The sequence below is a fragment of the Rhopalosiphum maidis genome, chromosome 1 (assembly GCF_003676215.2).
Source record: "Rhopalosiphum maidis isolate BTI-1 chromosome 1, ASM367621v3, whole genome shotgun sequence".
NCBI lineage: Eukaryota > Metazoa > Arthropoda > Insecta > Hemiptera > Aphididae > Rhopalosiphum > Rhopalosiphum maidis.
In genome coordinates, this window is record NC_040877.1 from 53015307 (window position 1) to 53031328 (window position 16022).

A 16022-nucleotide genomic window follows, 5' to 3' on the forward strand; every position below is an offset into this window, starting at 1 on the left:
AACTCATAGTGTAGTATTGAATAGTTACTACTGGCTTTAGTGATGTTATGAACCACTACAATTTTTGAGAACGAATCGAATGTTATTAGGTTTATAGGTTTATTTGGTGGAGTCGAACCGAACTTCCAATTGTTGTTTATCTAAACCCAAAACACACTTAACTATTCAAATTGTACATAATATCCAAACCAGACCTTAAGATGGTCTTAAACACTTAAAAAAAGTATATATCATTTACCCTAACACATCTCAATTTTATTTTGAATTGTCTTTCAACGAGTACACTATAATGTAAAGTATTAAATACTTTCTAACAGTCTGTTTGAATACTTAAAAACTAATTTGAAATTTTCGTGTTTCAAAAAATACGTATACTTTCTTTTTGAAATTCTACCTGTTTCAGTAAATGGTATACATTATATTACGATATTATTATAATATTAGAAAATAATCGTAAATATCGCATGATGTTAGGATTGTTAGATGATTAGATCATTTAACAAAGTCGTTCGAATCTTTTTGAATAATTTTTCGCATTCTATTGCAGTCGAGTAATTGTTATGATGTGTTTCAATTTTAGGATTATTGTTTTCAACATAAATCTTTGTATTCATAATACGCGGCGTCATCGTTTATTTTTCGATTTACGATTCTAACAAACATTCGATTATTTAAATAATTTCTATTGCCGGTATTAAATTTAATGCGTTTTAGATTACCGTTAAATTAATAGTATAAAAACAAATCTGCCGGAATTAATGTTTAACTGTATAGATAAACGGTAACAGATTTATAGTATTTTAATCGTTGTTCATAGCCGAAGTCTTCAATTATAATATATAAACAATAAACATAATATACAAGCGTGTAATGATAATACGTTCGAAATCATTATAGGTCCTATTACTACCTATTTAATACATCGTATAATAAAAATAAATGTATATAATAGCGCGTTTATATATTTTCCGACAAAATCGTTTTTTTTTTTTTTTTTTTTTGAATAACCTCAGTAAAAACGAATAGCGATTAATTATTTTTATTAATACTTGACTTAAAATCTGTCAGATTCACACGAAGTAGCCCGTGAGAATGTATACCGTCTACGAGTAAAAAACGATATAAAATAACTATACCTACTACATATGTGCATGCGTGTACACCTATGTACCGTTTCTCCACGTGTGTGTTTCACAATGATAGGCAGAAAAAACATACATCGATATCGCGCGTCAGAGCGGAGACGATGAAAAAAAAAATATAATGATAAAAAGGTGCGCGGGTTTTACATTATACATAATCATATATTATATTTTATGATCGTTTTAACTATTGCATTGTAAGTGCGTGAGAGTGTGGGCTGAGAATTGAATGCACTGAAATAAATATGTCCTAAAAACTTAAAAACTATGCAAAAGCGTGCACTTATAAATTCTATTTAAAATTATGCAATGTTAATTTTTTTTTAGTTGAATTGGAAAATATCATTAAATAATACGATAAACCTATTAAGAAAATATCTGTAATAAGCTTTGTGAATATTACGTTTTTTATAATTATTAATAATATAATATTTTTTGTCATTGACTTTAATCCATCGACAATAATAAATATCTAAAACTAAATTTCCTTTTGAAATTTAAAAGTTAAAATTATTATCAATTTTAATCAAATTTCACAAAAAAATTCCGTACTAGTCTTATCTTTTTGTATTTATAAATGTAAAAAACTAAAAAAAAATCCTGACGGTCACTAACACTGCACGAATCCATCTGTCCGTCGACGTAGGTGGGTATAGTTCTCGATAACGGCCATTTCACACGAATACCGCAACCGCAGTCGTTATACACTCTCCGGACATATGAAAATAAACCGTTAAATCGCTGTAAGAACCGTGTAGTTATAACAAATAACAGTAACGGAAATAATATCCGTCCCGAATCTGCGTGCGTGAGACCGACGACGACGCGGTGAAATGTCTTCATCAGCGCCGCGTGCGTGGTAGAGCTTTCACCCGCGCGGTTCGTCTGAGTGCCGTGAGAAAACGATAGTAGCGCCGGCACGCTGATGACAACGGAGTATTATACCGACGTATGGGTTGGCATATAGATTTTATAATAATAAGTGTACACACACACACACACACACATATATATGTATATCGTCGTTTCAAAATGCTGTGCGCTCGAAACGTCTATATTATTATGTTATAATATATCGATCTGTGCCCGCAGCAGCAATATTACGTACAACATCAGCTGATATACGGTCGCGTCGGCGGTTGATCATTGCATTGGTTATATTTTAGGATTTTATAACGTTGCAAGATTCGTATCTTGTACGACGTTACGCCTATAAGACAATAGACGTGTATATATAATGGCTTATTTAACATTAAAGTAGCCGGTTGACAGGGCGCAGGGAGAGCGATCAGGTTGCATGGAAAATTAACAACTTCGTTGGGAAGGGTACGACGATTATTTCCATCGATGGTCGTGGCTGTGTTTGCACACTAGAGTAAACACGCGGTGCCCTATACGATTACGTCCAGTTACCGTCTAAATCGTGTTAATAAACATTTTATAATTTTTACGCTCTCGTTAAATATTCAAACCCACTCGACGCCGCCACGGTGAACGTCCAATCGATATTATAATATATATATTGTAATTCTATTATATAATATGTCTAAACGCGTTATTATTATAATATACGCCATGTCCGTGTCATTTTAATTTTTTTTATCGATCGTCAAACATATTATAACGTCGAGAAGTCAACTCGGTACCAGATTTGCTATTACCGTTTACAAGTCATAAAATATAAATTAGGTAAATACGTTTGGCAACGTGTGCTATTGTATCGCACATCATTGATCACGAAGGCGTGAAGTAGCTGTGCGTTTTCGGCAGAGATAGAAATCGACGCGAAAATTGTTTACGAGACACGTACATCGATATAAATTATACAGTGGCCCAAGACGTGCGCAGAAATCTCAGACACGGCGGCCGCGGCTGTATAATATGACTTTCGGTTTACTTACCTACATGTAGGACGCAGGACACATAGGTATATATTGTCGCGTGGCGCGTGCACGATATTGTCGAGATTACACGCTGGAAAGTCGTTTTTGTTTCTGCGCATGTATTCATCTAATGTTTGGTTAAAGTTTATACGTACGTGGTCGCGGAAAACACGATCCGATATATACTATATGTGCGACGCGTCTCCAAGGCCGGTTTATAGGTTATATATATTTAATTATTATATTATACCTATAGTATTTATTGGTGTGTGTGTGTGTATGTGTATATATATATATATACATATATACCTACATATAATATGCTGTCTGTCCGGTTTTGTGTTTACTTGGCCCTCATTTCAAACGCCGTCCCAATGGATTTCGACAAAGTTATCGGATTTAATAATAATAATAATGTAAAACAAATAAAAAAAAAAAAAAAAGAATGAAAAAACCGTATATATCGGATCCGATTCCCACAGTCCACTGCAGCATCGGATTAGTACGTAATAATAAATCGAGGACCTGCTGACAGGTCGATGGCCACCGGATAATAATAACGTGTGGCGGAGGGAAAAAAATACACAAACGAACGCCTCTCCCGTGTAATGATCGATCACGACATTTCGCGTGCGTGCGTGTGCTTACCCAAGACCTCCCCGGGTCACCGGGTTTTAATCGGTGACTCGGAGATGGTATATACATACTAATAATATGTGCACGTACGCGGTATAATATGTACACGCGTATGTACATTTATATAAATATTTATTATATTGTCGTGTGTGTCAATGGGGTAAATGTCCGCAGGTAATAAAGACGGCTGGGACTGGTAACCTGTATATTCGTATAGATATATTATATTTGATCATCGTTGTACGTATAGGTATTAGACCTTTTCGAGTATGTTGGTAAACTAAGAAATTATCGAGTTACATTAAATTTTTAACATTATCGGCCCTGTAACAATCCTGTAATATACAAACGTATTTGCAGAGTATAAAAATATAATATAATATATCATTTTACCTATATTTAATTTATAACTTTTGTAAATGTTGTACTATATGTATAAAGCTGTCTTGACGGCATCCAATGAACTTGTCACCGCAGATTGATTCAATAGCCCACGAAATGCTATAAAATATTATAGTGTATGTTCGATTTTTGATTATTAAAGAATAATAAATTTATTTTTTCAATATTATTCATAAAATTTGAATTTATGTAATGATGTATTAATGCGTTCATATATACCAAGGAGTATATACCTACAATGATATTTTATTTTAAATTGTTTTCTCCGTTCATTCAAAAAACCATAACCGTGGTTGATGTGCCCGCACAGTAACAATAATCGTCTCACGGGTTAAACGGGGAAGATAAAACAATTATTGGGGTATCCGGTGGCACCCACGAGTTATATCGATGAAGCGTGAAGGTGAATCGTCTGGTGGTTTTGTTTATTTTTTCCCCTCTACCGCCGACGTCGTCCTTATACATATAATCTATATATATATATATATATATTCTTTACCGACGCGGCGTAAACCATCTAAACACTATACATATTTTATGCTTACCATCATTCGGTAGTTATGGTGTATGGTTATGCGGTTTGCTGGGGAAAAGTGCTGCTGAACCGTTTCTCAAAGTGTTTCCAATGATAATATTATATGTGTCGAGGACTGCAGTGTATAGTGAAAAATAATGATAAAGAAACAATCGTGGTAAATGAAGATAAAATCGAGGCACGAGTGCGGAGTGTCTGCTAAGGCACCTTTGCGGTTGTGGTCGTAGCGCTGCATCCGATTATGTATATCATATATTGTACACAAAAATGATATATCTGTATAATATAGTTAACGCGTCACCACATTAGTAGGTTTGGGTCGTTGGTTACTCCACAATCAGCGCGTGAAACTACTTTAATAGTTCATAATAATATGCATACGTCTATAATATAACAATATTTATGTAGGTACATAAATTATTTTTTAATTTATATATATATAGTTATATAACATTTGTAATTTTACTCGATATATGTTAAGTACAACCATTGAATAGAGTATACCTAATATTATCAATTTTTTATCCCTATTAACCCTAAGTATAACCCTTATAATTTAGAGGAAACTGTTTTTAGTTATTGGAATTGGAACAAAATATCTTCCGTGACAATAATTTGAACACTTATGAAATTGTTGTAATGAGAAAATTTGTTCAATAATAATCTTTGAAATGCAATTTGGTTGTATAAAAATGGTCTTTTACACGAAGATCGTTTATTTACAGTATATAAAGTTTCGGGTAAAACTATAGAAAATAAATATGCCACATATTATGTTTAGAAGAAGTTTAGAAAATGGAATTTTAAAATTTATCGTCGGCAATTATGATATTAGGTATATACTAGTTATATTGAAACCGGGACCTGATCAGAACCATTATTTGTTTTTCTCGTGGTACGATTATCTGGTGACTTAAGGATATAGATGTCTTTATAAATTAAAATGTGTTTTTATTATTTTTATCACAGTAGTTTTCTGGAAAAAAAAATAGTTTAATCATATCATCTTAGTATTAGTGATTGTATTATACTTATTTACCGTACACTAAGTGCAGTGTAATGATTATTTTTTCATATTTTCGGGTACAAATGGCAGTAATGACTTTTATGATAACTGCAGTATACTTTACAAGTATTTACTAATACTTGAATCAGAATCCTTTTTGTCTATAATTGTTAGAACCAAAATCGAAAGTAGAACGTTAAGTCCAGCTGGGTGTTTATATTATTCATTTGAAATGGTCACGAAAAAGTCGCCAAACCGCGGGGCTAACGAAAAACAATGCGCGCTGTTTCTCATCGACCGTTTCCGAATAGGTATATCCCGGCGTCCGTCGGAAGTACCTACTTGTGTGCGTGTGTGCGTAATCGATTAACCACGTTTGTTGGGTGGTTTTAAATCCGTTCCGGCCGAACGACGTGAACAAATGAACCGCACGAGCGAACCCGCGACGGGTGCGATCACCTGCAGCAGACCCGCCGCACCACGTACGCACATTATACTGCTATATATACATATAAATATGTTTTATATAAACGTACGATGTGTGTCGAGCCTACTCGTCAAGCCCCCGCGCGCGTGTATTTGTAATATCGTATTGTCGCGTATGACGTTAAAAGCACCACCCTCTATTTTTTGTGTACGCGGGTTAAAGAAGCGTATATATTATAATATTATAGGTATAATAACACTATTCCACTTTTGCCCGTTCGTGTGGGACTCGGTCGCCGCCGCCGCCAGTCGGGTTCACAGATCGTGGGAACAACCGCCACCGCCGACGCCGCCGCGTGCTTAGCCGACCGCGAAACTAGCCTACCCCCGGCGACTACCCGTTTGCCGCTCAAGTATAATAAGGCTCTGTGTACATTGCACGTACACACACACACACGCGGATAAAAATCTAATCATCCGAAAGAGAGAAAAAAAAAACGGTACGTGATGTCGATATCGCACACGGCTGCGGTCTACTGTTATGTATTATTATCATCGTCATCGAATGCGGGCAGACGACGGCTACGGCCGTAATGTCTCGTGTACAAATTGGATGAAATCAAATTGTTTACTACACAGCGTATAGGTATACCTACGACGCGCGCGCGTTACCGCCCATGTCATTATACGATAATTACGCCAATAATCGGTGTGTGTGTGTGTGTGTGCGCGCGCGCGTGTGTTATAACGTTAAACGTAAAATAAACGTCCGTCGCACCGTTTTACGATGTATGTATATTATTGTAATAATATGATAGTATACGTGTCATAATATTATAGGGTATACAGGGTGATTCACTTATCATACTCACCCCCGTTTTTTTTTTCATTTAATCACGCATTCGTTCAAATCCTCGAGATTCTACGTACTACGCACTTAAGCAGTGTCCCGAGGACATGCAAACTTCTGTTTTTTAAATGACAACCCCCCTTTCTACTGTAAATTATTTAGTGGATGGTTTTTCTAAATAATTTTATGTATTACTTAATAAAAAAAAAATCAAACGAGTGATTTCTCAGGCTTTTAAAAATGATTTTATAAAAATATAAATCTGATGCAATATTGAAATTAATGTTTATCATACTTGAGACATTTATATCGATATAGATCGCTATTGAACACTGACATTTTCAAATCGCTAATAGTCCCAAAATATTTTCCAATTCCATTATCGTGGATCACGAGAGAAGAGATTCTTAGTACGCAAAGTTGAATAACTCAATAACTGCTTACTCAAATAGAGATTTTGATACGTCATTATTTTCAAAAAAAATTATCCATCAGATGATTTACAATAAACTGAGAAGGGGTGGGTTGTCATTCGAGAAACAAAAATGTGTATTATGTACTTCCACAGGACGATCCGTAAGCATAGTACAAAAATCACAAGAATTTGAAATATCTGAAGATATCCGAAGAAAAAAATGGGTGAGCAACATTGACGAATCACCCTGTACATTTTATGTGAATCGCTCCGGACGCGGTAGATCGTGTTATAATAGATCGAATGAGAACGTTTGAGATCCGGACTATGATTTCGTGAATGGACGACGTACGCGCGTAGGCATCATCGTCAATACACACGCGCGCTTGCGGTGGATTGGTCTCCGAGCGACACTCCTCGGCGCCCGTTGTGGTGTTGTCGCTTCCGTTCGCGCACGCGGTATAATCGGTTGCCCATTAATAATACCCTCTGCACACCACACACAAAACCATAATATACTGTATGTATATATATTATAGACGTATAATAATAATGTGATGGCGTGCGTGTGTGCGTTATACAAACACTCCGTACATATTTATATAATATATAATATGATGATATTGTACGCTAGCGCGCGTGTGTATCATAACGGTTACCGCGTGTCTGGTATACACAATAATAATAATAATAATAATATCGTAACCGTTCTCGGGTTCAAGTCGTTTCCATTCCGTCGACATCGTGTACGCGGTTATGTATTATATAATGTTCGGATCGCGCGTAATTGATTTTGTACCTAGCATACGACTATAATGATTGTGGGTATAACAATGATATAATCGTATAAATATAGGTATATAAACTACTCACATCATATACGTATATATATAGTGGGAAATCGTTATTTTCGTATATATGAAACCAATTGCGATAGAAATCGGTCGCGCGAGACACGTGCAGACTTCGTGCAGTTTTCTTCTATGGCAAATTGTGTTTACGAGCTGTTTTTTTTTTTTTTTTTTTTGTACAAACGTTAGAAAAATCAATTATGATATTATATTTTATCCTCAGCGACCGTTTAATCGTTTGTCGTTTGTAACTGGGCAAATTACTATAATATAATAAAACATTACCCGGTTAATATATATATACAATATGTGTATATTTCAATAGCACGTGATGACTGTAATGGTTTAGCTTTAGATAACTTTAACTGTCGATTGGTTTGACGTACGTGTTTGATTTCCATTGACGGTTTATTAACCTATTTAATATTATATATATATTCGAAAATAAGTCGTTTCCGTTATTCCGTCATATTCGTCGGCCAACCTAATGTACTGTAGTATTATACGTCTTGTAAATACGCATGCAAATGTTAATATATGTGTATACATAAAATACACGTATAGTTTCTGTATTCAACGGCAGTGATTTCATCAAGTTCACCGGGAATGCGGTCTCCGCTATTCGCTAACGAGTCTTCGTATGTTTTTCGGCTCTTTTGGTACACCGAAATATCAGCATTTTTTAATTATCGTCTTTAAATCTAGTTAGGCACAGTCCGAGAAACGTTCGTAGAAAACACTTTCGAGTATTGGAGATTATTGTTAATACAGGCAAACCTGAGCGTACACAATATATATATGTATAACAATAAACTCGAGGTACAGTTCAATACAGAGTTCAACGACAACTGCTTCTGAAATTTGATCGTTGAAATTTTCTACCGACGTGCATACGATTCAACTAATGTATACAATATTTAGGGAAATACAATATCATATTATATTTGTATACTGTCATAGAATATCTTATAGCAACATAGTCGATTGCTCTTGACATCAGTAAATCGCGAAACTTTTTCAAAAAGTAGCAGAAATAGTGTATATAATTTAATATAAATAATATTTATCAACTTTATACATCATTTTATAATGTATATAAACCCAAAAATGTTTTTGATACTATATATACGTATATAGTTCAACTTTGTTAACATATTCTTATGCGATGTTGACAATTTAATTGTTTTTTATTCGAGCAAGGGTAGAAACAATTTCATTTAAACCAGTTTTATGGGTTTTTAAACGTTTCTGTAAAAACGTGTTTACATATGTGACTTATCACGTAGTTCGTGCAAAATTTAAAACTGTTAATATACGACTAATGTATTATCTTATTTATATATATATAGGTGGTACTAGGTAGGTATAGACTTCTCTACAGTGTACACATCATACAAAATAATATTATATCGATATACCTGTAATACCTATATAATATAATTAACTTATTTTATACTTTTTATTTTTCATTATAATTTATTTTTAAAGTGCGTGTTTTTTTTTCATTTCTATTAAGTATATATTAAATAAAATATTATAATTTATCTTTCGGTGTTTTCAGTATCTATCGTTTATCGACGATAATCTTAAATAAATACTGCTCTCGATAAGCAATAATATGATATAATATTAGTATAATATATTAATATATACAATATACATCCATATTTAAATATAATACATAATACTCGTGTATCAGGGTTATCCGAATGCTGATGAACTCCAGCAGTCGGCCATAACAATTTTTATCACTCGATGAATGACTCCCGGTTTGACCTGCGCTACCGCGTTTTATAAGTACATAAGTATGTTTTCGGTCGTTATAGCAGTCATTCCGAAACGTTTATCTAATCGTTTTACGGTACTTCAATATAATATAATTTAATATAATGTAATGTATAAACATTTATTATAATATATGTACGTATATTGTTTTTACACACACACATATACACACTATGAGTGCTGTTATTTCAGTAATAACTCTCGCGCTTTGTATAGGTACCTTATACTGCTGCATTAAAATAATATTTGAGGAACACGCACACCCAACACGTCGGTGAACGTTATTATAAGAAATTTCGATAACCTTTCCGGTTGTGATAATAATATGTACACTTGTATTATAATATCTTATTATATATTATTATTATGGTGTGGCAACCGTTAATATCAAAATAAATAATAATAATAAAACTAGTAGTTATAATTATAATAATAATAATGTATAAAGAAAGAATAAAACATGTAGCTACATAATACTATTATATGTACTTAGGTATACCTACATCGTTCTGAGAACAAAAAAAAAAACAGCTTTTGTAATCGGCACTAGTGAATGCTTTATATTATATTTAGATATTAAGATATTGTACATGTGAACAGGTCGATTCGTAAACTCAGTGAATTGTATACCTATGATAATATTAGGTGCATAGGCGTTCAGAGAAAATACAATAATTATTATTTATGTATACATAATGCATATAACTTGGTCATAACTGCATAATACGGTTCCCCTTCGTGTACGTTCATACTTAAATCCTATCGCCAGCCTGTATAGTTACTGCATTCGTCGTTCCTTCCGTGGTAGCTATTTTAGTTGAAAAAAGTTTAATTGGTCTCGTTAGGGAGGTGACGGACAGCTTGTGGTGAGTATTATATTATGGTAAAACTATATACTTTGAGTCCCCGAATATATATGGAAGCCTATGTTATTATATAGTCATTACACGTCAATCACACCCCTCTTGCTATAATCAGCTGTCGACGCGTGTAAACGAGTGTGTATAATACACACTTACATAATATGTATCTTACTACCGCAATACTGACAACCAACGACGACTTTTTAATCAATAAAAGAATCGGAACACTCTTAAATTTGCTCTACATAGTTTAATGTAAAATAATGTTCTAATACGTAATTTTATAATTATAAATATAAACATTTTTATGATATATGTGATGTATTGTGAGTTTGTATGATAAATGCGGGTTTCCGATTTCGATTTCGATACGATGACAAATATTAATACAATATAATACGTTTATCATCACAAGTATAGGTATGTTAAATTGTTTGAACCACAGCGCCAACGCAGTATTTATTTTAAACGTGATTTAAAATTAAATACTCGCGAAATTTACAAACGTAAAAAATGACTTAAAACACGTCCGTGTAAACACATAGAACGGTGTATTGCAGCGTATACTATAATATTTATGTATGCGGCAGTTAGTAGGACGAGAATATTCAAATCTTCTACCATATTATGTATACATATATATTAAAAAAAAAAACATCGAGCACAACCAAACCGCACAAACACAGAAGTAATAAAACGCATTGGGATGTGAAGGACGTTGTTTCGATATGATATTCTGATAACAAAAAAAAAAAAAAAGTGTGTAATATAATATAAATAAATCACCATGTCGTAAATATTTTGCTGTCGAATATATTGTAATATATTTCCAATTCCCGAGTGGCTTATCTCGATAACTGCGGCCTAAATTTGACGATAGTAGCAACCAAACGTTTATTTAGCAATCATACACGTTTAAATCAAAAAAATATTTGTTTTGATTTTGTGGTGAAATTGGATGTAGTTGATGTAGGTACTTCTTATAAGTTTATAGTATATAGACTATACTTCTCACCGCAAAGATTAACCGTCGAATTGCGTCCACGATCGTGAGACTTTAAAATAATTATTTTTATGTGTGACAAAAGTATAAACCTCGCTTATACGAGTGTACGGCTCTTTATGTTTCAGACATGAACTCCAGTGATTCGTACAACATGGAAATGGCGTTCGGCCCAGGCGGCTTGTCGTCCGGTGCGGGCGGTAACGGCGGTCCCGGGTCCGGTCACCAGCGGACGAAACGCATGCGCACGTCGTTCAAGCACCACCAACTGCGCACCATGAAGTCGTACTTCCATCACAACCACAACCCCGACGCCAAGGATCTCAAACAACTCTCGCAAAAGACCGGCCTTCCCAAACGGGTGTTACAGGTAAATTTCGTTCATGATAATACAACGCCAATGGTGGGTTTCGCGTGTTCTGATAGGGTCGCGTATAAATACTACGCAAAACGAATATTTTTGTTTCGATTATCAGAATAGGACTAAAATGTTTTCATTACCGAACATTGCTGTTATGATGCATTATATTATTGGCGCACTTGTCTATTCCTATTAGCACGTGAATACGTTATGATTGCCACCTTCGTTGCCGCCGCCGACCATAGTTCTGAAATAGCTTGTCTCTATAATAGGATTTGATCATTTCCGTTGTAAGACGAAAATACCACTGCTGATACACGTGATTTTCGACGGGGGCAGGCGAATAATAACGATAAAAAAAACTTATTAGGAAAGAGAAGAGTATAAAAAAACGCGTCAAGATACAAGTGATTTATAATTTATTCATGTATATATTTCTTCTAAATGCATATAAATCGTCCTTGGGAAGTGTATTCCACCACCGAATGAATAAAATACAAACAAAGTAGTAATAAAAAAAACACACACACATAAAACAAAATAGTAACGCTTCAGGCCCCTCTCTTACCCTCCCTATTTACACGAGTTATTTATGCTCGGACGTCGTTTTCGCTTTCGGCGACCACCGTATTATAATATGCGTATTATGTTATGGTGTACCACTGTAATATATTATATATACGCCGTACGGGCCGCCGAAGTATTGACGATTTATGGGATTCGCGTGTTTAAATCCATTTGCAATTGTGGCCATTTCGTATACGTTATTCGTACCTATTATACACATAATACTTATGTGTGCATGTGTACTATGTATATATATATATATATATATATATATATACGTACACTTAACTGTACGCTAGATGACAAACCGTTTTTAAAAGAATCGCTTTTTGCGGCGAGTATTCGAATGATAACTTTTCTAGCGGCGAGAACATAATATATTATGTCCAATATGAATGGTATATTTAATTCCTATACATTTATACATTTTCGAAAAAAATTTAGTCACCAAGAATATTTATTTTTATAATACCTAGCTGACTCTCGTTTATACAGTAATAAATGTCTAATTTACTGTACCCGTCTCATCTAAACAGTAAAAAAATCAATAGTAAAAATCTTATCGTGGTTTCTATATCATATACATAATATTATTATATACATACTACATATATATATTAATACATATTATGAGCGTACCGTATAAACACATACCTAATATTATACGACCGCCATTGTAGAACAAACACGTCATAAACCTTTATGTTTATTTCTCTTGTTTCCGACAGATCTTCATTTTATATCACTATAATATATGTATATACGTATTATATAAATATGTATATAAGCAGTGTTACACTACTACCGGTCAAATATTTTAATATATACAGAATACACAGTTTTTTTTTCATTAAACATTGAAATTGGTGATGAAGTTTATGTGATCCTCGTTTACATGTATATTTTTTATTGTGCATAAAAAGAAAATTATGTGTTACCTGTGTAAAATTCGTATTTTTTTCGTTTCAAAAAATAATAATAATGATGAAGTTCGATTTAATGTAAAATTAAATCGATTATATAGAAAAATATTAGGGGATATGTGACGTGTGTGTATAGGTATAAGTGCAATAAATCAAGCCGACATATTATATAATATAATTCTCGTATTTGGAATCCGACAAAACTTTATACGCACCACAGCCAAGTATTTCGATATACATATATATATATATATATACGGAGTATAATGTGTGTATATATTGCAGCGCGTAATTCTTATAGATTTTTAAACACCGACCAGACGAATATAATTACATGAACTTTGACAAATAACGCGTTTGACATCAGTAAAATGTACCGAGAGAATAATAATTGGTTCAGTTTCACAGGAGTTTTTAGCGCCGACGACAGATTTATCGACACACAAACTAGTCGGCGGCTGCATTTCAAAGATCCAAAAACTTTTTGGCCGTATCTTAAACGAGCGCATCACATCAACTTTTTGACTGTTCGTAAATCAAAATTAAAATAATTTTGCCATTAGACATACCTGGTATATATATTATATACTTATGTGTATTATAATACATTAATACGACTGTACACGTCGATGTATCTACCGTATATTTTTAACATTCAATATATGACTCTCAAAACAATATCGCCCGCACGTCGAATATATAAACATATACATATATTATTGTCTTGATCTTCGCAATCGCCATTATAAAAAATTATAACAAACGTGTATTTTAACACCGTTTTTTTAATATTATTATTATTAATAATGCTATGTCCATTACAACAATAACATTGTGTTTATATTGCGTATAAGTGACGAAAGTTCAGTCTCGAAAAACAATCATTGTTTATCATTTATCCAACGATAATATGATATTGTAATATTTTGACGAAGGCATGTGTCATTGACGGATAAAAAATAGCCTTGCAAACGTGACTCTAATACACTGCCGCTGTTATAATATGTCCTTACAGTCGTTATACTATCATGCGTGTAATGTATATATATATATATTTAGCGGTCTGCGGTCGAATTATACGTTTACCGCGTATACGTCATATTGTTTTATATGTACGTATATATAATAAAGTATATGTACACTTTGGTAAGACCGTATAAAACGGTATATTTTTTTCCCCGGGCCGACAAAGCGCTCTTTGCTTCTTCTTTGCCGCCCCGCTGCGGCCGCGCGCTGCAGACGAATTCGCATCGTATATAACGTTCTTCGTATTTATAATACACACACACACACATACATATATATCATGTACAAAACGGGAGAGAAAAATATGAAATAAAAAAACTTTCCCCTGACGGATGATGTTTACACACACACACACACACACAATACATATAATAATGATATATATATATATATATAATACGCGTAACTGGTTTGCCAATGTATAATATACGTTCCGTGTACATAGAAAATGGCAGGTGCTTCGCCGCATTTTCTTCAGCAGTTCTGCCGTCGTGCTGTATATTATACGAACCCATCTCGTCCTCGGGGCGGTGGCAGTGGCGGGCGTAGGACGCGACTATGGCCGCGGACGACGAAGGAGCAGAGGTGTACGCACAAACGACACACGAGCATACATACATATGAACATGTAAAAAAAATAAATAAAAATAATAATAATAATAATAATAAAAAAGAAGATACGAAATATCCATTTATCAATACGTTGTTTGAAAACAATGAACAATTCAGCGGCGGCCATCCTCCCGTATACATATATAACATACAAGCACCATGGTCCGCCGCCACTATTCTCATAGAGCAGTAAACTGTATACGTATAGCGTGTTCGTGTGTGTGTGTGTGTGACTGAAAGAGAGAGAGAACGAGAAAGATAGAGATAGACCGAGCGAAGAGTCGACATATTAATAGTGCAAACCCGTTTGATGGCCGTTTAACATTCTGTTCGCGTATCTGCCTTTATGTGTGTGTGTGTGTGTGTATATATATACTATACTATGTGTATTTTGCTATTTTTTCTCTATATCGTCCGTATTCCGTATGTTATTTTTCTCGGCCGGGAATCGTTTTTTTTTTCGTTCTTTGCACACATCCCTTCTATTTATTATACGTCCGATGCCGTCTCTTCGCCGCAGCCGCCGCCGCCGCCGCGCAGCAATATGAGTTTTTTTCCTTTCGTTCGCGAAGACCATCACGGACGGCGGCATGTTTGCTGCAGTCGGCGGCGCTTTGATGATGGCCATCCGATTTCGCATGCTCTCGTAATTTGTCACAATTACCTGCCGGGGTCTGAGTTTTACACCGCGCGCAAACGGTAATGGCCGGCCGTCACCATTCCTAAAGGAGAACGA

The 16022-nt window shown here is 34.3% G+C and overlaps 1 protein-coding gene across 2 annotated transcripts in view; it reads left to right on the top strand.

Moving 5' to 3' along the window:
• LOC113548029 (protein apterous-like) overlaps positions 1 to 16022 on the top strand; it is a 54768-nt gene that overhangs the window by 33188 nt on the left and 5558 nt on the right. For both annotated transcript variants that reach the window (XM_026948673.1, XM_026948674.1), the window contains exon 5: positions 11926 to 12167. In XM_026948673.1, coding sequence (XP_026804474.1) covers positions 11926 to 12167 — 242 coding nt within the window. The remainder of the gene's footprint in view (positions 1 to 11925; positions 12168 to 16022) is intronic.